The sequence below is a fragment of the Diachasma alloeum genome, unplaced genomic scaffold (assembly GCF_001412515.2).
Source record: "Diachasma alloeum isolate Michigan unplaced genomic scaffold, Dall2.0 Dall_scaffold_01204, whole genome shotgun sequence".
Lineage (NCBI taxonomy): Eukaryota > Metazoa > Arthropoda > Insecta > Hymenoptera > Braconidae > Diachasma > Diachasma alloeum.
The window spans coordinates 20,043-47,517 of NW_021681313.1; the positions used below are offsets into that span (position 1 = coordinate 20,043).

The window sequence follows — 27,475 nt, forward strand, 5'->3', positions numbered from 1 at the left end:
CTTGAAAATTTTTCGGAAAAAAATTAGTTTTCATATTTTTTGTATTTTAGAAGTACTCGCACTTTAAATAGTTGAACAACTATTAAAAATGAATTGAAATAATTTCAAAACCGACGAAATAATTAAGACATTATTTAATTCATATGACTAATTCTGACTTTGATTAAAATGAAATAATGTGTTTGAATGTATAATACGTATGACATTACAATTCGATCTCCACATTATCCTCTCGAATTACTCTAGAATGAGAGAAGAAGGACCAAAGGATAAAGTTATGGATAATCACTGATGCCCATAAACGTCCATTCGTCAATTACGCGGATTAATATCTCAGTTGGGTCACGGGAATGCTCAATTGAAAATTAATACTAAAAAGTATTCCAAACAGCAGTAACAATAGAAACTGTTAATATTCTGCTAAAAGTACTTGCCCATTAAAAATTATAAATCTGCCAGCAATTTGCCAGTAAATTCAAATAATTTCTCAATTAATGAAAGAATGAACACATTATTGAATTCATATAATTTATTCTGACTTTGATTAAAATAAAATAACGTTTTTAAATATATAATACATATGAGATTACACTTCGATTTACACATTATATTTTCAAATTACTCTAGAACCAAAGTAGAAGGATAAAGAAAGGGTAAATTTACGCATAATTAATCTACATTAAGGAATGATTCACCTAATGCCAATGACTTTCACCAACAAACGTCCACTCGTTAATTACGCGCATTAATATCTCAATTACATGAGTGTATTCCTCGATTACATTACGGTCTACATCGTTACCTCATAATAATTATGTACGAGCAATAGCATTAAAATTCCATCTCGAATAATACCGCATAATGCATTTTCATGATTTATCATACAAATGGAACGGAGAGTATCTTGAACTTTTCCCTCGAACATGAAAAAAATTGATGTTCCCTGGGGCTTGTTAATTGTTATTCGATACAAATTGATCGGGCATATCCATAAAAACATTGTTAGTTTTAGTCAACATTCTGGCAGACTGATCTTAGGACGTCTGCCAGACTATTATTCCAATGAGAATTGAGAGTGCAACAGCACCGATTATCACCAGGATGCACTTCTTTTTTCGTAATTTGTTCTGATAAGTCGCTGCTGTTCTGAGTTGTTGAGCTCCCTCGCTCACGAATACTTCTGTTCGTTCGACAGAGGCCTCGATTGAGTCGATCACTTCTCCTTGATCATGAACTAGGGCTCCTAGGTCCTTGAATATCTGATTTACATCGCTGATGTCACTCTAAAAAGATGAAAAACGAAGAGAATGGATTATTCTCTTTTGGAAAATTTTCTCGATAAACTTTTTCTGCAAATTCCATTGAGTTAAATTTGTTTACTGCCAATGTTGAAAGCTAATTTGTTCAATAGTTCATTCAGGTCATTAGTTTCATCTTCAGGGAATATTGCTATGGAAATAAAACTACGAGAAATGAGCTAATAATTTAATACATTGTCAATAGGAGTGGAGAAAATGATTATTTTGTCGAAAAATTATAATTCTGAGCGAGAAAAAAATCGTAATGGAATGGCATCAGTCACAGTCGTTTGTGAACGACTTGAAATTGCAAAGAAATCTCTTTCATACCTCCAGCTGACGTATACTGGCCTCCTGTTCCTCCAGCATCCTGAGATTCTGTTCATCCTGCAGATTCTGCTGCTGCAATTGCTTCTGTGTTCTGCTGTCCTGCAGCTCAATCAGAGTCTCTTGCTTCCTCTCTCCGAACTGTATGCCAACACTGGCCTTGGCCTTCTTCACCATCTCCTTCTCCTTGGCAGCAGCCAGTCTCTGGACCCCTTGGAAACTGTTGAGTGCTGTCATGAATTCGTCGTGAAGCCTCTCAGTCTGCATTCGCATTTTTCTTCGCGTCTGTTCTCCGGGACTCGTCGACGAGGAATTACTGGCGATTGCTGTCAGGTCTTTCAGGTGGACGTTCGTGTCTTTCGCGAGCTGCTGGGTGTAGTGCTGAATCTGGTGGCTAGGGTCAAATGAAGATTGTCTTTAATAGTATATATCTGGTGAAAGTGGCTTTATAATCCGAGCCGAAGGCGAGGATTATAATCACATTCGCCAGGGACAAGTGGGTGGGAGGGACTGGGGATAGTTACAGCTGATTTCTAAGCTCCTGGGAGTCCGTAGCACCCCCCAACTGGTTAACCATCTTCTGCATCGACGAGACATTTTGGGAGATCTTCAGAATCGAGGTCCCAACGGTCTGTGATAGTCTCTCGAAGTCCTGCTCCCTCACTGGTCCACCATTGTGGTACGAGGAAAAACCAATGTCCATTTTGAAGTGTTTATCGTCACCTCAGAGTCTGCGAGGAGGAAAAAAATTATCGCTTTAGTCGACCCAATCTTCTAGCAACTGCAATCACTTTTTTCTATTCTGTGGTTCACCGGAAATTTGAGGAGATGCGACAATTTTGTTGAGGGAGTGAATCAATGGGAGATTTATTGGTGTAATCGGAACTACATTAAATTTGGGATAAGTTATGTTAAGATGACCAAGAGGCTGATGAGGTTTTAATTAATTTCCATTGGGACAAGTCGGAGGTTTTTTATTTATGTTTTATCTAGAGCATCGAATTTTTTTCGCGCCATTATTTATGTCAGTGGTATTTACCTACTATCAAATTTAAATGGAAAATTGATCTAACCTTCCAGTAACCACAATAATTTTTTTCCTTTTTCATTCTGTTGTTCCGGAATTTTAATTTTCGTCGAGTGGGATGACTAGGTGTTTAATGTAGATTTATTGGTGTTATCGTTGATTAATAGGAGGTCTCAATGTCAAAGCTGATCATAACTACATTACATTTAGGATAAATTATGTTGAGATGATGAAAAAGCTGATGAGGTTTTAATTAATTTCCATTGGGACAAGTCGGAGGTTTTTTATTTATGTTTTATCTAGAGCATCGAATTTTTTTCGCGCCATTATTTATGTCAGTGGTATTTACCTACTATCAAATTTAAATGGAAAATTGATCTAACCTTCCAGTAACCACAATAATTTTTTTCCTTTTTCATTCTGTTGTTCCGGAATTTTAATTTTCGTCGAGTGGGATGACTAGGTGTTTAATGTAGATTTATTGGTGTTATCGTTGATTAATAGGAGGTCTCAATGTCAAAGCTGATCATAACTACATTACATTTAGGATAAATTATGTTGAGATGATGAAAAAGCTGATGAGGTTTTAATTAATTTCCATTGGGACAAGTCGGAGGTTTTTTATTTATGTTTTATCTAGAGCATCGAATTTTTTTCGCGCCATTATTTATGTCAGTGGTATTTACCTACTGTCAAATTTGGATGGAAAATTTATCTAACCTCCCAGTAGCCACAATAATTTTTTTTTTTCATTCTGTAGTTCGGGAATTTTTATTTTCTTGATATAGGACAGTCCGGTCGAGTGGGATAGCTAGGTATTTAATGTAGATTTATTGGTGTTATCGTTGATTAATAGGAGGTCTCAATGTCAAAGTTAATCATAACTACATTAAATTTAGGATAAATTATGTGGAAATGATGAGGAATTTAATGAAGTTACGATTACTTATTATGAAAATTAGTTGAGGGTTTTTATTTATGTCTTCCCTGCAGTCTAAAATGTTTTTGGAGTCATTGTTGATCCCCATGTCATCTGAGTACTGTCAGAATTGGTCAGAATCAAGAGGAAAATAAACCTAACCTCCCAGGCGAATAACCACAATCATTTTTTTCCTCTCTCCATTCTGAAGTTCACCGGAAATTCAATGGATGTAACAGTTTTGTCGAGTGGGTGAATGGGAGGTATCGAATGTAGATTTATTTGCGTTACCGTTGATCAATGGGAGGTCTCAATGTCAAATATAATCATAACTAAATTAAATTTGGAATAATCTGCCAGGAGGCGATGACTCATAAGGTTTCAGTGGATTTTTCGTTGAAATTAATTGAAAGTTCTCAATCATGGGTTTTTAAACTACTGCAAATGTTTGAAGTGATTGATGATACTGATGTCATTTGACTACTGTCAAAACTAAGGGGAAAATGGACTCGTTCAAACGAGGTGACTCACTTTGACAAGATTCCCAGTAAATAATATCGAAAACAATCTAACCTTTACACTGTTGCCCTCCTTGGTATTTCTTGTCACTTTGGGTGCATCAGAGAAGCACCAAAACTGCCGGATTAAAATCGATAGAAACGAATTTGCAAAAGGATATTGTGGCCACAGAACAGAACGAGAAAAGCCAACTCTGTCGTCACGAGAATATTTTCGTACTGTGGACTGACAGAGACGACACTCTGTCCGTTCTAGAGACTTTAGGGTGTTGAGAGCATTCTAGATTATTTAATCTAGTGGGAATGTGATTGGTAACATGTGCTGGGGGAATATTCGAATGACTCTTAAAAGTGGGCGATTGCAATCTGATCGAAAAACAATAATTACATGTTTGAAATGAATTAAAGAGGAATTAATGAGGAATAGTGCAGTAGTTTATGGTCTCCAGGTAAAATTTTCACGTTTAGTTTGCGGATTTGATTCGCAATTAGATCGTATAACTTGATTAAATACTTATGGAGATATGATCTTGATGATTTCAGTGGTGTGAGGATGGCCTACACTTCAACAGGAGCTTATCATCCATAGCATCATCGAGCGGTGGGGTAAGTTATTATCAATATGTATACAACGGAGTTCAAAAGCTTTTAGCATTATCTAAAAACATTCACTCTATTTCTGGATATTTGTTTGGGTATTTGCCACTCTCGTGCTCTTTATATCCCAGATAATTTCTTAATGAACATTAAAATAACGAAGATAGCTGGGAATATAAAAAGAGGTAATGAGAATCTACAGAATGTCGCGAATTACGGTGATAAATATTTTATTTTAATGATCCAGTGGATTTGGTCGGAATAACATCATACGAAACGAATATTCACGTAATTATTTACAAAATCAGTGACAGGTGGAAAATGCTTTGTCACTCTGTAGAAAAATAATAATTTTACTCATTCATAATGCTCGGGCGATTAGCATTATTCGAGAAATGAATTTGTAGTCATAAAAATAAAAAGAAAACGAGGTCATGACAATCCACAGAACTCGCGAATTACTGTAATAAATAGAAAGAAAAAGAGGTCATGAGAATCCACAGAACTCGCGAATTACTGTAATAAATACTTTATTTGAATGCTCCATTAGATTTGGTCACAGTAGTTTCAGACGAAACGAATATTTACAAAATTATTTACAAAATCAGTGACAAGTGGAAAATAATTTGTCACTCAGTAGAAAAATAATAATTTTATTCATTCACAATGCTCAGACGATTGGCATTAGTCCAGTAATAAATCTATAATCGTGATAATTGTTGATAAGAGATGCTGATCATTTCTTTGGTCATTGAAATTGCTCATTGGTCCTTTAATTACTCTAAAGATTTGTCGTTTCCTCGGCTGAATCAGCCATCTGGAGTTTCCTCTTCTCATCAACCCCGATAAAGTAGGTGGTCACGAGGCCTTTGGGCTTCACCCAAGTTTTTCCACGAAGATTACACTTTATTCCATCCTGCTCGAGGACTGTTGCTGTCTCTGTTGTCACCTGTTAATCGATAACAAGTTGAAAATACTTGAGTTATCGCCGGGGAATTGCGCACGATGATTAATTCGATTTTATCGTTTTTTTTTCTTGTACCTGGATTTTTCCAGGGACTCCCGTTGTGTCCATTCGGGAGGCCATATTCACTGCATCACCCCAGATATCGTACAGGGGCTTCTGGGCGCCTACTACGCCTGCTGTTACTTCACCGTGTGAAATTCCAATTCTCAATCTGAAGGGGAAAATGATTGAATTCATTATTAATCGATATCTGACAGTTCGAGGGATTACTTAGTCATTGAGTCATTGCATGACATTTTTCTTTCATTGAATGAAGTGATAAAATATGGCAATCGAGGGAGGAATGGTAGATACGTAGTTTTATTTTTTTTTATTCGGAGAAAAAGGAACAAATCGAGGAGAGTGACGCACGAAAAAATTTCTTAAACAGATACAGGGATTTCGTTTGAATTTTCTGTTGGTTTGGGCCGATTCTTTCAATAGGAATGCTTAACGGAAAAGAGTCTATAGAAAGAGTCAATAGAATTCGACTTTTTCACTCAACTTATTCTATTGAGACGTTTTTGTAGAAAATTCATGTCGAGGAATTTTTGCAGAACATGTATCAACCCAAAAAGTTACACAGAAAGATGAAATTCTATTAATTTTTTTCTATAAAATAATTTCTATCGGACATTTTCTGTGAACAAAACGCGCATCAAAGCTGCAGAATTCTTTAATAGAAATTCAAGAGAATTTTCAATCGAATTCAATAGGTTTTTCTATGAAAATTTTTGGTGCGTGATGAAAAAATCAAGAAGTTTTAACGAATCGATGAAAATCTGCACTACAAATTTTCACATCCAATGAACTGAAAATGTCTTGCAAATCTCAATCGTTAGCATTTTCTGGTCATTACTTGTAGGGTTTACAATTGGGAAAAGTCTCGGCATTGAGTCTGTCGAGAATTCCCAGCATTCTGACAGCGAATTGCGCCATGACCTTGACGACATGCTCGTCGTGATACTGATCCTCATTCTCTAGAGAATCCCTTCGTCTCGCTTCTAGGCCACAAGCAGCCATGTAGGTCGTTCCCGCGATTTTGATCTTCTCGATTCGACAGACAAAGCAGGGCTCGAATAGTAATTTATCGAATTCGCAGATGATCTCGTTGAGATCGATCAATATATTGCTCTCGTCGATGGACAGATCAGTCAGTGAAGCGAACATCACTGCCACGTTATCGTGTGCCTCGTGATACAGCTCGTGCTCCTCTGTGCGATTCATATTCAGGTAGAAATCAGCTGTTGAGGGTCAAAGTGATGAATTAATTGGGTTTTTCGGGGGAATTTTTGTGTTGAATAGAAGAATGACATTTGAACTGTCAATGTTGTGAATTTAAATTCAGTTCAGATCAAATTGTTGGCAGAATCTCTTATTCAGATTGAAAAATGAAAAAAATTGGGGATTTCATGTCAGGCGATCAGAGAATAGAATAGAATATAATTCTCAGACTCATTGGAAAAATTCAGCATGGCATCCAATTGAATTTTCAATGGATTGAAGACGAATAAAAATAGTTACCTATTTTTTTTTCAATTTCAATCATTTTTAATGTCAAGTGAAGCCGAAATTTCCGATTTCCAGCCTTTAGTTAATTTTTCAGTAATAGAATAAATGGGAATTTCATGTAAATGAGTGCTTGTTAAACATTTAGAGATTTTTATTTCAAATTTGCTGAGAAATTTCCAATAATTTAAACACGTATTTTTGTCTCCCGTATTTTTCATTGAATTTCCATATAAAAAAAATTAAATTCTTGCAAAATCCAATTATTCAGTGTCAAGTAAATCGTTTGTTGATTATAACGAAGGGTACTGACCCACATGCTCTGGAAGAATATTTCTCAACAAGAGTTTATTAGCATTCCTAGTATGGAACGCCTCATCCTGCTCCTGCGTCAACTGTCGTTTCCATTGATAATCCAATCGACTCAAGTACTCAGCCTGACGATCGATCAAATGCAGGGAAAACGTAAGAAAGACTACATTGAGAATGTGCGCGATTCTTGGCTCTAGGTGGGGATTCCATGTTGCACCAGACTGAAACCAATTTACTCTGTCACACAAGCCCTTGCATAACTCATCACGCTGGAGTCACTTTAATACGCAATTTACCTGGAAGAGAGTCGATCGATATTCGGTAATGCTCCAAGTGTAGAAGCCCACGATGCCGAGACCAATGACGAGTTTCAGGAAAAAATGCACTCTCAGGAATAGAAAACTCGTGAGAATTGCCAGGGAACACGTCTCTGACATTTGCTGAAAACCCAGCAATTAGGAAATTATGACTAATTCACATAAAATTTCCGTATATGTTATTGATAATCACTGGAATATTTGATGAATTTTCAAATTTCAGGTTCACGTCACGATATAAATGTTTAATAGAAAATATTTTATAGAAAAAATCGATTGAATTTCATTTTTAATGCAACTTACTCCTCTGAGATATTTTCTGTCGAAATTGCGGACAAAGGAAAGAAAATAAGGCGAAAAAAAGGTTGAAAATTGACGTCGAGGAAAATATCCTAATAAAAAAAGTAGTATAGAAAGATTAATCTCAACTGATTTTTTCTATAAAATAGTTTCTATCGGACAATTATTGCGTTTGGATTAGCGAATTCCCTAGGTGTTTTCAAAAATTCAAATTCATCTCGAACTGAGTTTAGCTGTACATTGGAAATTCAGATGTGATCATTACTCAAACATAAAAATATTCCCAACAGTGCAATAAATAATCATACCCAGGGGGAGACAATACACTCGATATCAGCGGCTCCAGTTTCTGCTATACTGGAAGTCGCATTGTTGTTTCCCAGACGATCGAAATTTTTGCATTCAAACTGCGAATTGAATCAGTTAATATTAGTTCATTCACCAAACACCTGGAATATCGAATTCTGTAAATAGACTAGGACCTCACCAGCATATCGAACATGGCGCAAGCAGCCAGCATTATCGTAATCACTAGGTAAAGAGTTGTTCTCAAGAGCGCACTCCAGACGACCTAGAAAAACCTCCATAAAATCCATATTCCTCGGGACGAAAATAGAAAGAAAGAGTAATGGAGAACTCACTTTAATGCTAGTTTGGTACATAAAATGGAGTAATTTATTTCTGGGCTGGGGGATGTGCCCCTCGTGCTCGTCGTGAGGATCTTTACATCGATTCCACACAAAGTGCATCCACGTTAATGGCAATAGTGCTATGAGGAAGAGCATTGCTAGCATGAAGCCAACGGTTGTGCTCAGATGCCACCTGAAATTAAACCAAAAGAAACTGCACTATTCGAAATAGTTCAGAAGCACCAATGAAATTTCTGAAGAGACTCACTCAGATTTTATGATAGCAGGCGCCAGAAAAATGAACCCCATCGACAATAAAACGAGTGCTGCACAGCCTACGAAGAACTTGAAGAGAGGATCGGGTTCTCTTAGGAAGGGAATCTCCCAGTTGAGCCTTGAGAACGTGAGGAAAATGGGATTAATCGGCTCCCACTTGGACCACTGTCTGCAAGTGAAATAATTCGTTTGTTTAAACAGAAATTTGATGGAAAAAGTCCATAAACAATTATTTTTTCTACAGGAACTCTTCGGCGTTAATTTTTCAATTTTTTTCCGCTTGTTTTTGACGTCGAAAACAAATAGAATTTTGCGTGAGGTTTTTCTATCGAATTTATTCGTACGAGATCGAATCACTATGATTGATTTTATATGATTCATCCCGTTGTTATTGTAAGTTGATTTGAATCAATCTGTTATTTCACGTATGCAAATTTCTATAGTGTTACTAAGGAGAAATTCGTGGGAAATGATGAAAACCTCTTTTGAAAATCCACGAATTTTTTTTTATTGAAAAGGGATGGAAATTTCCATCGAGAATCAATCGGAGATAAGTCAAAATCCATGAAAACTTCAATTGAGGATCAACACATGTTCTGTTGGAAATGACGTTGGTATCGAAGATCAGAAAATAATTCAATGTTAATTTATACGGCGGTAATCGATGGAAAACCATGAATATCTCGGATACTAAATACGATCAAGTCGGTTCCTTTTAAACAGACATAAATATATATACCATTTACTCAAAGATATAACTCTTTGTGGACATAATTTTTGACTTTGGCGTTTTTTCGTTGTTGTCTTGTGAAAACTTTCAATGGAACTCATGATCGAACTCCCGAAAAAGCTACATATAATTGCCCGTGATTGAAAACATCTCTCCGTAGATCTACACCAACATTACCAACATCATCAACAAAATTAGAAATCGCATGCCTGCGATTTTTCTTTCAGAACATTCAGGAATAAAAGTGTGACATCTCCTTTTTATATGAGAGAAAGACAAGATATCTACTAAAGATTTTCATCTTACTCCCACTTGCTTAGTGGCATTTGCTTGATGGCATCCTCCATTTCTGCATCAGCGGCCTTCAGCATCAAGTGATAATCCTTGAGACACGAGTCCATGAAGTGGGTTCTCCGCCTGAATGTCCCAGCAAAGACATCGGCATGATTGTTCATTGTTTGAGTGAGTCGTTTAGTGTTTCTAGCTGCTCCAACACTCGTACTCGGTCTCACACTGTACCACCTGACGTAGTGTTTGTTGGATACTGGTGGCGTGACAGGATCTGCTATCGTCAAGTTGCTCTCGCTGTTCTGCAACAAGGTTTGCGTATCAACTGATTCAACAAGATACTTCAATCTCCCGTTTCCCACCTGCAGAACTGGTGATCCTGGTATTGACGGTGTTATCAAGTAGCTCTTTATGTTGTACTTTCTGAGTGTTTCGTCGTTGAGGGTTTCAACTGGCACGCAATCGTATTGAGCTGCCTCCAGCAAGTTCAGGGTCTGCTGTGTCACGTGGACTTTACCTGGTTGACCTGTTTGCTCCATTTTATTCGCTATCACAACGTCCCTCGACCACACGTCATACTGCCACTTGTTGGCTCCCAATATCCCGGATATTATCTTTCCAGAGTGAACTCCTATTCTCATGTTTATGTCCACTCCACACTCGCGTCGCACTCGGGCTCGCACTTCTTTTATTATTTTTATCATGTCGAGACCTGAAAGTTGGGGGATTAAACAGTTGGATTGCAGTTCGTCGAGATTACTCAGATATTCGGAGAACATTTTCCTCGGTAGTCAATGATTTTGGAGAGAATTTAGACAGTTTTGAGTTTTTTTCTCGTTCCCTCCACATAAATAATTAACGAGACGAGTTTGAAAATCTTTTTTAGCAAGAAAAATATTCCAAATTATCGAATTCATCGTAAGAAGCTGGCTCAAAACCCAACAATATCGAACATTTTTAGAAATCTAGAAACTAAAGAATTCAAGAACTGTAAAAAATTAAATTTTCATATTATCATTTGGATTGTCGCACAAACAAAATATTCACCTAAATCCACACAGCTCTTGGCATGTTGTGCATTTGGCGTTGGAACCCCACTGACACAGTAGTAACAGTCCCCCAGGAACTTGATTCTCAAGACATTGTGCCTCTCGGAAGCTTCATCGAAAGATCCAAACAAATCGTTCAAAGTTTCAACCAGTTTTTTCACTGGAAGTGTAACAGTTAGACCGGAAAAATTGACGACATCGGCATACAATATGCTGACATTATTGTGAGTCTCCACATACAAGTCACTGCAACAATAATTTCCAGTTCTAATAAAAGAAAAATTCGTTTAGCCAAACAGCTCACTCACTTTCTACGTCGCCCCTTGGGTGGTGGTTTTTTATGCTCCTCAATAAATTTAAAAATATCCCTGAAATCCTTCTTTATCTTCGCAGCAAAGTGTTGAGGCAGAATGCTCCTCGTTAGTTGTTCCTACCGGTGGAAAAGTAACAAAAACAGCTTGGGATTATTTTTGAAAGATCACTAGGCTTTTATTGTTCATTTCGATGACTCACTTCTTGATCTTTCTCATAGTTAAGCCTTAGTGTCGATTCAACGCATTTTCTCCTATCCAAGAACGATCTTCTGATAACAACCTCATTCATAAACCGGAAGTAGAGACCAAGGCCGTTGACACAAGCGAAATAAATGGCATCAGCGATGATCTGAGTGAAAATTGCCAAAATGTAACTGGAAATAATTTCGAACGATTGGGATCTGAGAACAGCTCTATTGCTCACCCTTGCTGTGTAATCCGGTAAATTTCTATAAGTTATGAGTGCCAGACTCATCAGATAGCACAGAGTTGCAGTGATCCCCAGAATAAAAGCATGAAGATTCTCGGTTAATGGTAAAAACACATAGCATGCCAGTAGAACATGAGTGGCATATGCGGGTCTGGAACAATAGAAAAAAATCAATGCGGGTTTTTTTTTTCGAGCAAACAGGAAGTGGGAAACAATAGAAAAGAAATCACCGAAAATAGCGAATAACTGGGGACTCTAGGTGGTTTAAAGAACTCCGAAGGTCGATGATAATCGATGTGTAAACGGGTATTTACCACTTCTATCTTGCGATTATACACTTAAAACCAGTTTAACCGTGTATCCCTCCCAAGTTGTTATCACCGCTCATTACGTTTTCTGATTTTTTTTTTTGTTATATTTTTTTCAACTTCCTCACCTTATCGCTGTTGTATCCTTGGACGTACCGAGGGTATACCAGAAGGGCACTGCCAAGTCCCCGAGGACAAGCAGAACGACAATGACACAGGATAGGACAACTGGTAGGTATGTCTCTTTGGCTATGAGCTTCGACCTGAAGGATAGGGCTATTACTGGACACAGTAGGGCACCCATGATGCACCAGGTTACAACGTCTGGTAGGGATGCATGTATCTCGACCTTTGAATAATTGTCATTGTTAATGGTTCGGTTTTAACTGAAATTAACACCCAATGAGTCATCTTTCTGATTTTTAAATAGATAGGAAACGTGAAATATGACAAACACTCTGGTGGGCAGTATTGAAAATTCAGGAAAATGTGGGTTTATGTTGAGTGAGTGGAAATATTTCAATGACAGCTTGAATTTTGTAAGATATGCCTGCACTTCTACTAATATTTCAAGGAATTTCGACGTTGCGAATTGACGATTTCGTGAAAAATTAAGGGAAACAGGACATTTCAGTCGTGAAGCCGTAAACCGAGTTAAGTTGATTTTGACTTTTGGCCAATTTTTGATGAATATCCCGGAATCTAAGAGAGATAGCAAAATTTTTCGCATAACCTTTTTTGTAACGCTCAATTGGCTCTACAAAAAAGGTCATAACAAAAAATTTTCTATCTCTTTTAGATTCCGAGATATTCATCAAAAACTGGTCAATAGTCACAATTGAAATCTGGTCTACCGCTTCGCTGCTGATTTAGTTCAGGTATTTCACGAGAATTGAGGGGAATGTGGAAAATTCAGGTGAACACAGGCTTGAATTTTTAGTTATTCGACAATTCAGAATAATTTGGTTCTGAATATTCAAAAATATTTAAAATTAAAAAATGAGGAATTTCTTTGCGTTTTTAGTTAACTTTGAAATTCTATGATTGTTTCTCCCTAAAATTGAATTCAATGACAAAATTATTGCGACTAAACTGTCCATGAAATGAAGATTGAGATTACAGAGTTTTATCCAGTCACATTTCCACTAAAATTCAATATCTTATTAAAAAATCAATGGAAAAAGTACATTTAGTTCAATTATTTCAACTAATTTGGTACTGAATTAATTTGGGGTTAAATTTTCATATTTTGATTGAAAATTCAAGTGAGTTGAGGAATTCTCGTCTTCCCGCTGCTCACAAATTTCGAATGTTATTGAATTTTCCATGAACTTCGAAATTTCATAATTCCCCCTCGAATCGAGTAAAACGTCGCTCTCCCAAAAATTTATACTGAACCCCTCATAAAATTTTCATTCGTTCCCATCAGTATACAGAACTTTCACGTGAACTAGTCTCTGTTAACTGCAAGATCTTTCCCTTGAAATTTAAAGCGCAATCCTCCGTATCAGTCCGCAGAAAAGATCGCACCAATGATCCGCGCAACAAAATCCACGGTAAATCGGATATTCCCCTCCCATTTTCATTTCGTGTTAAAAATACTTACCGTCATTATTAACACAGTACAATGTGCAATTCCAAGCACCAATTGAACCAGAACGAACAACGATAGATATCCATTCTGCAGCCTTCTCTGATAAATCGTATAGAGTTTTTCCAAATTCTTGTACTCGAATTGTTTCTGCACACAAATAAATCAGAGTAAAGTTATTAGTAAACCACCAGTGTTATTGAATCACGTGAGAAAAGATGAAATAATAAATTTATATCCAGCCGAAAGTGTCTGGTTGTGCATTGATTCACACACCCGCACACACCAATGACTTTAACTCCTCCTCAGTTTCACGATGTGTATTTTCGTACTTGAGTTTGAGTTAATCTCGTTATTACAGTGATGCTAATGGATCCTGGCTGTGCAATATAAATATTGCTGATCGTTGAAATTTTCGTGCTCTAATTTACTCATCAAATATTCGCCGATGGGACATTCTGACATGTTTATGAGAATTTCGGCAATCATATCGATTTTTGTTCATCTCTGATGACTCAGTGATGATTTTTATTGGAATATTGAGGCAGCACATGGTATTATTTATATCTGAATCTAAAACGAATACGAAATGCCGCGAATTAATAGATGTTTAGTGCACTGCGCAGACATCAATGTAACTCACAAATTATCGAGGGTGGTGGCTATGTGCAGCATTTATTTATGTTCAATCGGCAATAACTCTTCACGCCGGTAGTTCATCATTTTGTGCGTAATACGTCACAACTCCCGTGCACAATTGACGAAAGGAGAGGAACAATGTTTAGTGACAATTGAGAGGGTGGGGAAAAAAAGTAAATAAAAAAATAACAGAATGTGTCAGGATACGTCGGAGCCGCTATTCCCGAACACTTCCGTGAATTTCAACGACGACGACTGCGCGTATTCACTCCCGGCGATCACTCCTTTGGATTTTCGATGCTCACATACACATTGTTCGGGGGGCTCACATTGTCATGCGAATGCATTTTTATTTCCTCGTTTGGATAGGGAAATGTTGGGAATGGTAGTGGGTGAGCCGTTGGGGGTTTTATGTATGCTAGTACTGTGGTGCGATACAGATGGGTACGTGCTCTGTACATTGACGCCGAGGGGTCTACATACGACCGGACCAGGGCCAAACGATAGCGCAGACGCCCCAGAGCGATCTAATGAGAGGGACGAGGGATTCATTGGCATCTGGGAAAAATCAATTTTTTGGGTTTTACGGTATTCGGTAATCAACGGGATTATTGGATCTAATAATGCACTGGTAGAAGGGATTAGTTATTGTTAACGAGTGGATTTGGTTGGAGACGAAATATTTGGTCTCATCAAATGTACATTTGTTAACTGTTAAGGGGAGACTACTATGAGTTTTAAAAGTTGTGGGTTATTGGAGTGAGACTTTTATACGTCGAAGATCGATTATATAGAGTTGAAAACGAATAATTAGTGCAAAAAAAATTTTTTTTATTGTAAAAACAGTCCAGGGCCTCCAATTTTTGAGCTACGGAGGATTTTTTTTTTCAAAATTTTCGGAAATATATGTGGAATAACAATTATGGGCTATTTTTTTTTAATTCGCCTCTTACATGGCTAAATTAGCTTTTTTTGTATTTTTTTACACAAATAGTCAATTTTTTTGTAGGAAAAAAACCGAAATCAGCTGTGTAGGAGTCGAATTCCAAAAAACTGGCTCGTAATTGTTGTTCCACACATTTTTCCGAAAATTTTGAAAAAAAAATCTTTTGTAGCTCAAAAATTGGAGGCCTTGGGCTGTTTTTAGTATTTGAAGCGTTTTCGGGCAAACGAACAATAAAAAAAAATTTTTTTGCACTAGTTATTTGTTTTCAGATCTATATAATCGATCTTCAACGTATGAAAAGTCTCACTCCAATAATCCACGACTTTTAAAACTCATAGTAGTCTCCCCTTAAGGCATGAACATTTGATGAGACCAAATAGACCCTCGTCTCGTCTCGAGGAGCCTTGTTTGACTCGGTTTACACTTTTCAAGTCAATCATTCGTAACTATTAACGAATATTCATTTGGTCATATTCAACTCTGTCATTCGTTAATAGTTGACGAATCTCGTTTGGAATAAATGAATTAGTCTATGAGTGTGGGAGAGCATGAAATCGTTTGAGTTCTGCAATTTTTTTTGTTTTTAACAGTCCGGTGCTCCTACTACGAACATTGCGCTGCATTTTTTCCGTGATTGTTTGAATAACTTTGCATTAGAGGCGCGGAAAAAATAGGTAAAAATTTAAATTTTCTTTGGACGTGTTGGATAGGTGTATTGACAAGAATTGTGGTCGAGTATATTTTTAATAAAGCGCCTCAGCTGAGTGGACAGTATTATTTCTCAAGGAGATGCCAAATTTGGGATTTAATTAATTAATTAATTTTGGGTAATTAATGGTGGCATTCGCTATTAAAAACCTTGCTGGGTTTCGTTGATTGTTTCCGGTTCAGCTGTTGGAAATTTTTAGCATTAGTCCAACTAGAATATTAAGGAATTTCGCCGTTGAAAATTCAAAATTTTCTGGGTTAATTAATGCAAACTGTAAAGTTTAGTTGAATCAGTTCACTAAAATTGATAGAAATCGGGAAAATTCAGGTGAATATATTCTTGAATTCCCAATTCATTAACAATTCAGCGCAATTGGGTATCGAATGGTGAGATTTTTAGAGGAAATTCAAGCACGGTGAGGAATTCTCGTTTTTCTACTCCTCAAAAATCTGGAATTTCACTGGATTTTTAGTGCAATTCAAAATTTCACGATTTTCTATCCCTAAAGCGAATTTAAGGTAATGTAACTGTGAATTCCAGTTTAAGTATTCCGTGAAAATTGAGAGAAATTAGGGAACTTCCGGTGAATATAGTCTTGCTTTTTTAATGAATTAAAAATTCACGTGAGTGGTGCAATTCTCGTTGTCGTACTGCTCAGAAATCTAAAATTTCACTAAAATTTCTGAAAACGGCTACTCAACTGTCCATGAAATTTCATTTTTTCTCCCAACCATTTTCACACCAATTATCGAAGTGTCAATGGGATTCCCTACTCACCCTGAGACTGGACCACGTCCACTCGTCAAGACTATTCGGCGACACAATCCTCCCATCGTCAACTTTATGAAGAGAACTCAGAGAAGTCCTTGTAACAAGTTCCACGTCCATCGTAAATGCTGACTATTTTATTTAAAAAATGTTAAATTTCCTTGAACTTATTATTAGTCCATCGTCGATTATCAGCACAACTCTCCATCGTGGTAATTGCACACATCCATGGATCTATTATTTCGAAATAACGATCACCAACAGCACTCGAACAGTTCATCATCGCTGGGGCATCGTCGTCACACTGTTTCGATTCTCCAGTTACTGGCGAGTGCTGCTGGCCGTTTTTTTTATTGAAAATTCAACCCCAGGAAAACTTTATCGTGATAATGAATATGGGCCACTCGACGAGAGGCGGAACCGGAGGCCGTGGTTGTTTATTTTCTATCCGATCCACAGACTCTTTTTTCGTCTATTTGTTTTGTCACTTTTAAACTAGTTCAGCCAACTCCACGTGGCATGATCTGACACTCTTCAGAGTTTTGACAATTTTTTTTCCACAAAACTCAGGGAAATAATTCACTATTACTCAAATAATTTAATCCAGGATTGATTATGGAGAGATGACGCGTTTTACTTCGATAATCGAACAAAGAGTTTAAACCAAAGTGAGAAGAGATTTCGTTGACGAAGGACGATTGACAAGTGAACGCAATAATAATGGGATTTCGGCACACGTTCGACTTTCACCCGCGTGTCCCCCACACTTGGCCCACTGCACTCGAAATAAATCCTTTCGAAAACCTAGAAAGAAACAACGGCGAGTCCGATGAATTTAAATTGTTTCAAAGGGCCAAAGGGCTTGCGCGCGCACACAGTAACAAATTAATATTTGATGACAGGCACATAGCGCAGTCGCTGTCAATCGACTGTTGATTCAGAGGAACAAATAGTAATAAAGCCGGACCAAACGTAGAATACAGAATTTAAAGTCTCAGAGTCACGTAGCACACACCATCGTGCGCCGTCTTAATTGCATCCGCAATTATGGAATTGTAAATTGCAATTGATCCTCAATGTAGCGGAAATAATTCAAGCATTTTTCTCATTATTCAGGAGGATTTCGAATGGGCCATTCCGAGTGATGCGTTGATACATTTTATTTTTTTTTCACCTTTAATGAGACACTTACGTGCCCGCAACAAGTCACTTCTTCATTCGAATCATAATCGTATTCGTTCAAGGACACTTTCATGAATTCATTTATTCACACGCACGTACAATTACGGTATTGGATAATCGGGCATCGATGGCTTTACCCCATAACTAGCGCCCGATTAAATGACAAATAAATTAATAGCGCTATTATACTCCAAATAAATAGAATCACTTTAAATGGTGAATTAAATCTTCATTAATGAGATTCTCGGAACAATTATGCGGTATAAAAACTCGATCACTATGCACACGTTTTTTTCCACTCGTATTCTCAGTTTTTGCGCGAGTTTTTTTTTTCTATTTCTCGGGAGATGAGTGATCCAATGTCGGGATTGTTGGGGCTTCGCTGGCTCAATGAAGCCTCAACTTGAGACCAAAAAGACGTCTCGAGTGACCAACCCCGAGAAGGCTATCTTGTTCTCTCGATAAATGACAACGCTATCAACCGGCGTTCGATAGCGCTCATCAATATCGAGAATATAACATTACGGAAACCGCGTGCGCTATCCCACGGAATCTCTTATCACTCCCCTCTACAAAATGTGAAGACTCGAAAAAAGGGGAAAAAAGAAGTAATCGACTGGGTATGATCGAGTGTCCAGGCGGAGAATATCACATGGGGAGTTGGTATTTTCCTCTTGTGTTTTCCCCATTTTTTACCTTGATGATTTTTTTGCTCATTGCGGGAGGGGGTGGGGGCAAAACGGTTTTTTTTTTCTTTGCTTTTAATGGTGAGGAATGAATTGGTCAATTGAGTTCAATGTAGGCGCAGTACTGGTAGGATTTAGGATAGTTTTAGAAAAGTCCTATTGCGAGTGGTGATTTTATGGGAATTAGGATTAGGATTGTCAGTAAATTCATTTCAGTGGGAAAAAATGCGAAGAAAATTATCAACCAGGTATGGTGGGACATTTATGTAAATATTTGTTCGAAAAACCTAGTTTTCTTTTTTTTGTTGAGAAGTTTTAAAGACGTCATGAACAAATTAAATTTGCATATTGTGTCTTCTGCACCTCTGGATCCTGAGGCATGAATATTAATCTTTTATATTAAAAATGGTATTTGCTTTGTGCGTCGATTTCTATTGGAAATTATGCAGTCTTGTGTGTTCTTCCATAAATATTTGGTAGAGAGTCAATAAATATTGTTCTTTTCGGTGTAATAGGAGCAAAAATATCCGAGCAGGATAATTTGGGGAGGAAAATACATATTTATTGACTTCCCTCGCAATGCGAAATTTTGATAGAATTTCTTGGGGAAAACACAAGGGTTTTGTATTGAATTTTTGAAATGTATCTGTTTACACTCATCACGTGTCGAGCCATAATATTTTCCTCTCAAGTTTTTCCCTCTTCTACTATTTTTCTAAATGATACCGATACGATTTAATCTAGTTCCTGAAAATCTCCCATTCTTAGTAGTGATTAGGTATATGTTGTTGAAAGAGATTAAACCTGATATGATAGTTTAATCCCCACGAGTATCGGATAGTTGGGTTCCACAATCGACTACCTTGTTTTCCAAGCAAATGTCTACCCAATTGGATAAATAAAATCAAAAGAATGTTGTAAAAATGGAAAACCTTTATTCGCTTGCAATTACACGTGCACTATAATTCATATTTATTGATTGCAAGTGACCAAGGGACAGTCACGAATCTAAAATGTTGTATCAATGTTAAACTATATTTAATATAAACACCGAACTGTCACTGTCGAGTCTTGGATCGATATGGCCGCTTCCCCAAATTCTCAATAATATTCAAATGCCAAATTCCAGAGATTAAACCTGATATGATAGTTCCTAATCCCCACGGGTATCCAATAGTCGAGTTCCACAATCGACTACCTGATTTTCCAAGCAAATATCTACCAAATTGGATAAATAAAATCAAAAGAATGAAGTTGTAAAAATGCAAAACCTTTATTCACTTGCAATTACACGAACGATTGCCCCATGAGCATCAATTACATGTGCACTATAATTCAAATTTATCGATTGCAAGCGACAAAGAGACAGCAACAAATGTAAAATGTTGTATCAATGCTAAACTATATTTAATATAAACACTCAACTGTCACTGGTTCCTTATCCTCGAAAAAAAAAAAATTATCCACTATCGAGTCTTGGATCGATACGGCCACTTGCCAAAATTCTCAATAAAATTCAAATGGCAATTGTCACCAAAAATTCCGGAAAATTTTAATCTAAAAAACACAACAGAACACTCGCATTGAAAATAAGGCACGAATTTAACTCGCATTTAATCGTTATAAGAACAGAATTTAAGGAACATTAAGTTGCTTCGAGTGCTAGTGATGACCTTTGACTAGGCTCTCGTAGCCAGTGCTAAATAATTATTTTTCCCGAACCAGCGTCGGTCAACAACACGGTTCACTCTGTAATATCATCTGATTGGTTGCCAACAATTTCTTAATCGTTCGATGACGTAGAAAATTTATATATAAACACTTGAGTTTTTTTTTAGTTTTACGCTGAGAGAATTTGTTGAAGTTCGTGGGGGAGTTCGTTGAATACTGTACTCCAGTCGTTGGGGAAATCTCGTTGGGCAGAGTTTATCAGTTCTGTTATTAATCCTTTTGTTTCTGTAATCAAACAAACCCACTCGAATTTAATTACAGCCAATTCCAAATTATTAAATGAATTATAACAACATGTTCATCCTGTACATGTTACACGTTCTTTAATTAGAATTATCGGTCATTCTGTGATTAATTGAGTGATTTACAATTTTAAATTTCGAATCGTGAATAAAAATTTTCCACTAATAGTCAAAATAACTGCTATTTCAACAGAAAAATATTTTAATTACCTTCATTAGGTGCTTTCTTCTCATGCAGCACACTGATAGCAACCTTGAGAAGTGCCTGCATATGCGGCTTAATAACTTCATGCCCAGCCCTGTAGAGTGTCAAAATACTCCTGAAAACAGCCTGATACTCCTCGAAATCCTGTTTGAGAGGGAGTTGTTGAACAAAAGCAGGGAAGACCCTCTCCAAATCGACAAGAGAATAATTACTGATAATGAGCCTAGCAATGACCCCAGTCATATTATCCCTGGGTCCAGCATGCTCCTCCCTCTGTAGAGCCTGCGACAGTAGCTGAAGAATCTCATTGTAATGAGAGTAAACAGCCTCCTTCCCATGAAGCACCAATTCCCCGATCCCATAGTACGCATTATTCCTGACTTCAGGACTGGGATCCTCAATTCTCTTTCTGAACAGTGGCAAAAGCTGGGGAACGAATGCACCAACAGTGTGCCTCAGCCCGGAGAGGCACTCTGATATCGTTCCCACAGCGAAGGACCTCTGGGCCTCGGACTTGCTCTCCTTAACCCTCTCCCTAAGATAAGGCAGGACCTTGTGGAAGTAGAGTGCAAATTCCTCAGCAGGAATGGCCTTGCCAAAGTACGACAGAACATCTCCAGCGCACTCAATCAGAAACTCATCCTGCTCTGCCTCATCGTCATCCCCCTCTCCCTCGTCCTGATCCTGACACTCAATTTTTCCAGTGAATACGTCAATAACACAATTCATAACAGCATCTTTGTGGCCCTCACCAGCAACAACATCCTCTTTAATCTCATTCAGAAGCTCTGCTAATGCCTCTAAACCACTTATCACCACCTGTGGCTCGCAATCCAGTCGAATAATCTCAGACAGTTTGGGAATGTAAACCCCAATGGCTTTTGACAGTGCCTGTTTACCCTCCGGTGTGTTTATCTTTGAAAAGTTTATGCAGAATTGGGAGAGAGCGTCTATCGATGCTTTCTTTATGTCCTCTTGTGGGTAGTTTGTGAGTTTGAAGGTCTCCTCGAAGGATTTCTCGAGGTAGGGGAGAAAGGCGTCCTCTGTGTGGTGGGCAATCTCTCGGAGTGCCAGGACTGCCTCTTCCTTCTCCTCTATGTAGGCGTTTGCCACGCTGTACCCAGCCACCTCGTCGTCCTCCTCATCGTCGTCCTCCTCGTTGTCTGTGTTCTCAATGTCCTCTTCGTCGTCGTTCTCGTTATCACTTGTGTCTTCGTACACGGGGAATGCCGTGTTCTCGCTGTCTTTGAAGTGAGGGACGATACCCTCAGAGCTCTGGATGCTGCTGAAAATGTGCTCCAGGATCTGGGGCAACACTGGTGCCATTTCCTTTTTCGTTATCGAGGCTATTGAGGCGAAGAGACCGTACACTGCTTTTCGCAAGTCTGGCTCGTCTGTACTGGTTATTAACTTTATTCCCAGGTCCAGGGATTTTCCTACAAGGGGGGCGAAGGTCTCTTCACCGATTGTTCGGGCGAGGGCTCCCAGAGTGTCGACTGACTGGATCTGAAGACACATTGTCTCATCAGTATGGCTATTCGTCAAATACACATCAAGAATGGCAATAATCCGTTGAAAGTACGGCACCATGTGCTCCTTACTGGCATTGGCAGCAGCCCCAATAGCACTGATAGCCAATTCCCTGATATGAACAGGAGAGTCACCGCTCAGTGTCTCGAACAATCTGTCCATCAAAGTCGGAAGATACGGGAGAAGCGCATCATTGAGGTTCTCACAGAATGTTTCAAGTGCATAGAACATTCTGTCCACCGAAGGTGGCTCTCGTCCCTCCTGCTTCAAGTGTGCGCACATCTGCCCCAGGTAATCGAACAAAACAGGTAGCAGTTGCTGGGAGTATTGGCTTATCTCAGGCTGGAGGTACTCCGAGAATTGGCCAAGAGCGAAGAGAGCTGCGTTGCGCACCACCGGCGATTGATCAGTGATCCCTTGACAGATGCACCTCAAGAAGGACTCGAGGTACTTGGACCTTATGTGCTCGGCGCAGCCCTCGGCGAGAACAGCGAGTGCCAGGTACGACGCCTTCTTCGCGCAGATGTCAGTGCTCTGAAGGCCGGGCTCAACGTGCTTCAGCAGATGAGGAACAAGCTTATCAGGTTTCAGATGAATTGCAAGAAGATCTAGTGTCTGAGTGGCACAGGTCACTGGGGTGTTGTCCTCGTTCTCTCCACTGAAGTAAACCTCGTCGTTCTCGTCGTCTGGGGGGCTCGCCATGAGCTCAAACAGAACATCCACTATTGGCTCCACCATCTTGTGCTTGACGATGGCTTTTGTCTTGGTCCTAGCTAGACAACCGATCAGTCCAATGGCCCTCACTCGAAGATCGTCGTCCAGGGTTTTATTTCTGGCTATTGTCAGACACATTGGGATGAGGTTTTTTATGTGAGGCGAGATGACAGTCTCGGCACTCTCGCAGAGCTCGTCAAAGAGCTCCATCGCCTCGGCTGCCTTCTCTTGGCTTGTCAGCGTCAATGCTTGGACTGCGTTCATCGCAACTGGGATCATCTGGTTGTAGGCGTTCACCATCACCTGGTTGTTCTCGACTAAGGGCGTCAGGTGGAGCATTGTTTGAATTATGTAGAAGGCCACTGGGGTGCCCAGCTCTTGGAGGCTACTGAAGGTCTGGCCCAGCAAACTCATGAGGGAGGATGCGTGCGCTAGGTACATCTCTGGAGCCATCTCCGTCATTGTTGCCAGTGTGTACATTCCTAGCTCCTTGTCAGACGGGTTGTCGCTTGTCACCAGCTGCTGGATGAACTGGAATATCTCCGGCCAAGTGTTGTGGGGTATTTCGTGCTTGACGATCACCCCGATTAACTGGGCTATTCCATTCTTCACACCTCGCTCGGGCTCGTTCACCAGCCCTTGCAAGAGCATTGATTTCACTTGCGTGCGGATCTCTGGGGCCAGGTTGCTCCAGTGCTTTCCTTTGGAGTATCTCTTTCGAAGGAGGAGGGCTGCGTATTGCCTTATCTGGAATGGTATTTTAGGGGGGATTTTTGAAATGCTGGGGGGAGGGGGTGGGTGAGATGAGTCTACGTTTCTGGAGGATTTTTTGGGCTGCAGAACAATAGTTGGGGTCATTTATTTTCGCTTTCTTTCGTTTCGTCCAGTTTTTTTTTATGTGTGTCGATGTTTTAAGTAAAAATTCATGCAACTTGCGGAACTAAAAAATTTGAGGTGCCCTTGAATTTTCAGGGAAATTTGAAATTTCATAGTTTTTTTTTATCAAATCAAATTAAATTCTGTTCTCGGGAAAATTCTGACTAAAGAGCTGATAAAATTTCAGCCTTTTTCAAACAATTTTGATGAAACAATAATTTTTTTGCTGAAGTTGTTTTGAATTGGTTATAATGCTCAATTCTGTTATTGATTATTCTTAGTCTTGTTGAGTTTCTGCAGTTGAACGTACATAAAATTTCAGTCTTTTTTAAACAATTTTGATGAAACAATTTTTTTGCTGAAGTTGTTTTAAGTTGTTTATAATGCTCAATTCTGTTATTGATTATTCTTAGTCTTGTTGAGTTTCTGCAGTTGAACGTACATAAAATTTCAGTCTTTTTTAAACAATTTTGATGAAACAATTTTTTTGCTGAAGTTGTTTTAAGTTGTTTATAATGCTCAATTCTGTTATTGATTATTCTTAGTCTTGTTGAGTTTCTGCAGTTGAACGTACTAATTCAATTCATAGAAGAAAAAAATCCCTGTGTGGCTCAAATTGAAAAGAATTATGAAAAAATCACTCCGTTAAAATTTAATGTGTATTCATGTTTTAATTTAACATTCAAGCAACTTGGGAAATTAAAAAAATTGAGGTGTCAGTAAATTTCCAGTGAAATTATAAATTTCATCTTTTTTTTTAAATGAAGAATTCAATTTCGTTCTCGTGAAAATTTGACTAGTGTACATAAAATTTCAGCCCTTTTCAAAGAATATTGATGAAACAATTTTTTTACTGAAGTTCTTCTGAATTGTTCATAATGCTCAATTCTGTACGAGATCAATCCTCAGAAGAAAAAGCTTCCTCTGTGTGCCTCAAATGAAAAAGAATTGAGAAAAATCCACCCCCTCATGTCGACTCATCTCGTTTCCCAAAATCCCCGATGAATTCAATCAGTTCGATCGCTCTGCCAATCTGTCAGAGGTTGTTGGACTACCTGTGGGTTTCCCGAGGACACGATCAGCTCGCACAGCATCGGAGTGCTCTCGGGCTTGGTCAGGGCTGCCCTCAACTCCGCAGTTCCCTTTAAATAAACGATTAATTTAAATAAAACGGTTCAAGTCAATTTTGACTATTGGCCAGTTTTCAATGAATATCTCGGAATCTAAGGGTGATACCAAAATGTTTATTATGACCTTTTTTGTAGGGCTGATTGAGGGCTACAACAAACGCAATTACGAAAATTTCGCCATCTCCCTTAGATTCGGAAATATTCCTCAAAAACTCAACTGGAAGATGAGCCGACTTAAACCCTTTTACCACTTCGCTACTGAATTGATGATTGAGTGACTCCAAAAGCCGAATGAGCACGTGTTTAGTTCATGAGTCATTGGTGAGAATTAATTAGTTAATTCGATGAAATTAGTGTTCGTACCTGCTGAATAATGGTGTTGTCAGGCACCAGCAAATTCGCGAGGATCTCTTCCATGATGGTGTGACCGTGATGCTGAAAAGTCAGAGTTAATTCCGGTAAAAAGTGTTAGTGAGTTGTCGGAGGTAATTCACAGCTGGTCGCCATTCCCTCGTTTCGGGACTGAGGGCTCGCCAGTTCGAATATTCCCGATGCCCATTCTCGGCTATTCTCACGCCTGTTTTATCCGTTGAGTGGCCTCTGCCGCCGTCTGGCGGACGACAGTGGGGGTTCGAAGCAGTTCAGCAAGATGTCGTCACTCAGCCCTTTGTTCTCGCCTTCTGCGTGTTTAAATCATCTCGAGAACGTCGAACCCGGTGATATGAGCAGTTTGTAAACGTTTAATGTAAGTATGTTTACTACAGCAGTGAAAATAATATACAATAGTAGTCGAGGGCTTAATTATACACACTCATTGAGTGATTATTTACGAACGGGGGATCACGCGCATTTCGACAATTTTCAAGTCTTTAACGTTGAAGGAGAGTTGGAAAAAATTTCTGGGTTTATGGGATTGTTTGGAGTCTTTTTTTGGTCTTGGGGGAATTGTCTCCCCATTGTAGTGGGAACGATGTAAATAAACAGATGGCGAGAAAATATACAGGTGCAGCTGGATCGGTAGCATTGTTTCTCTTTGTCCTTGTGTTTAGAAATAAACAGAGGCGGTGAGGGTGAAGATGGTGTTGTGCTCTTGTCACCGCATTCTGATATTTCTGATGATTGAATAGTAGTTGTGAATTACTGATTCGACGATTTTTCGGATTTTTTGGGGTTATTTTCGCTTCCTTCTTGCTTGGAGTTTTTTTTGAAGGTGAGGAAATGGGTTCGAAAGTTTGTTATTTTGAAGATACCTCCTTCCTTTTACTCTTGTTTCTCCACTCGACCCAATTCTTCTGTTTTTGATTGATTTGTACTTACATTTTTTAAAATTGAATTTTTTTAGTTTGAAAATTTTTTAAGAACTGTTTGATTCGGCTCTTTATTTTGTTTTTTTATCATTCGTCTTTATTTATTGGTTTATTTATTCTTTATTCTCTTTTTCGTTTCAAGATTACGTGGACTGTCGGAAAACTTGAAAAACTACTGCATGGGAATTTTCGATAGATTGAAAGTAAAAAACTAGTTGCCTAGATTTTCATAATTTTCAATTATTTTAACTGTCAGGTACTTGTAAATTGGATTTTCATTGAACATTGCAGAAATTGACTCATGTGAATTATTTGTTTACAATTTTACTTGACATTTAAAGAGTCATTTTTTCGTAGGGATGGCCTGAAATGTCTTTCACAGTTTATTTTCTCGAAAAACCTCCTTCCTCTTTTTTCTACTCTAGTTTTTCCTCTCGAGTTTCCGCCTCTCGACTCAATGCTACTTTCCCTCTGAGCATTAAATTTTCAGAAATAGGTAAAGAGACTTTTCATTCATCTTGAAAATTCAAGAAATTGTGTTTTTCATGTCGAGCGATCATTAACAAATCACTGAGAGCTTGGAATTTTCATCGACTGGGAATTTAGAACAATAGTTCTCTGAATTCTCACAATTTTCAATTATTTTCACTGTCATGCGCACTTCTAAAATGGAATTTCACTGAACATTCCAGAAATTAAGTGCTTTGTCAATAATAATGCATGTGGAAATTCCATGTGAATTATTTTTCAACAATTTGAGCATTTTTTACTTGAAACTAGTCATTTTCTCGCAGGGATGCCCTGAGATGTCTTAGACCGTTTATTTTCTCAAAAAATCCCTTCCTCTTTTTTTTACTCTAGTTTTTCCTCTCGAGTTTCCGCTTCTCGACTCAATACTATACTACTCTTCCTCTGGATATTAAAATTTGAAAAATAGGTAGAGAGGTGGAGGATTGAGGACAATGTTGCGGGGCTGTCAACAGGCTCGTTGAGTGGCTCCGCTTGCACGTCGTGACGATCCTCCAAGTAAAGTTTCACCCACTACCACTTATCTATTTATTTCTC

At 38.4% G+C, this 27,475-nt stretch overlaps 4 protein-coding genes across 9 annotated transcripts in view; 1 reads left to right on the top strand and 3 right to left on the bottom strand.

Moving 5' to 3' along the window:
- Positions 1-27,475, top strand: part of LOC107046101 (paraplegin) — a 94,751-nt gene that overhangs the window by 194 nt on the left and 67,082 nt on the right. Inside the window, exon 2 of the mRNA XM_015268612.2 lies at positions 4,633-4,695. The gene's annotated coding sequence lies outside the window, so the exon portion shown is untranslated. The remainder of the gene's footprint in view (positions 1-4,632; positions 4,696-27,475) is intronic.
- Positions 518-4,320, bottom strand: LOC107046106 (syntaxin-7). The gene is made up of 4 exons (XM_015268616.1): positions 4,145-4,320; positions 2,150-2,356; positions 1,629-2,019; positions 518-1,283 (listed from the first exon to the last, which is right to left on the bottom strand). Exons 2-4 carry the CDS (start codon positions 2,326-2,328, stop codon positions 1,035-1,037), a joined length of 819 nt encoding a protein of 272 aa, XP_015124102.1. The 5' UTR covers positions 2,329-2,356; positions 4,145-4,320; the 3' UTR covers positions 518-1,034.
- Positions 5,200-18,424, bottom strand: LOC107046096 (adenylate cyclase type 2). 6 transcript variants are annotated; one of them, XM_015268604.1, is made up of 18 exons: positions 16,817-18,424; positions 13,761-13,895; positions 12,283-12,503; positions 11,841-11,997; positions 11,616-11,765; positions 11,411-11,532; positions 11,101-11,348; positions 10,416-10,765; positions 10,072-10,355; positions 9,028-9,204; positions 8,772-8,952; positions 8,618-8,701; positions 8,439-8,537; positions 7,810-7,953; positions 7,515-7,734; positions 6,552-6,936; positions 5,729-5,864; positions 5,200-5,635 (listed from the first exon to the last, which is right to left on the bottom strand). In XM_015268604.1, the coding sequence occupies exons 1-18, from the start codon at positions 16,925-16,927 to the stop codon at positions 5,468-5,470; spliced, it is 3,372 nt and encodes a 1,123-aa protein (XP_015124090.1). In that variant the 5' UTR covers positions 16,928-18,424; the 3' UTR covers positions 5,200-5,467. The 6 variants fall into 6 exon arrangements, with proteins under 6 accessions (XP_015124090.1, XP_015124089.1, XP_015124088.1 ...); XM_015268603.1 differs by having other exon boundaries at positions 8,772-8,973; XM_015268602.1 differs by having other exon boundaries at positions 10,072-10,765.
- On the bottom strand, positions 19,616-25,625 carry LOC107046098 (importin-4). Its single transcript, XM_015268608.1, has 4 exons — positions 25,467-25,625; positions 25,029-25,115; positions 20,859-23,844; positions 19,616-20,631 (listed from the first exon to the last, which is right to left on the bottom strand). The coding sequence occupies exons 1-4, from the start codon at positions 25,518-25,520 to the stop codon at positions 20,516-20,518; spliced, it is 3,243 nt and encodes a 1,080-aa protein (XP_015124094.1). The 5' UTR covers positions 25,521-25,625; the 3' UTR covers positions 19,616-20,515.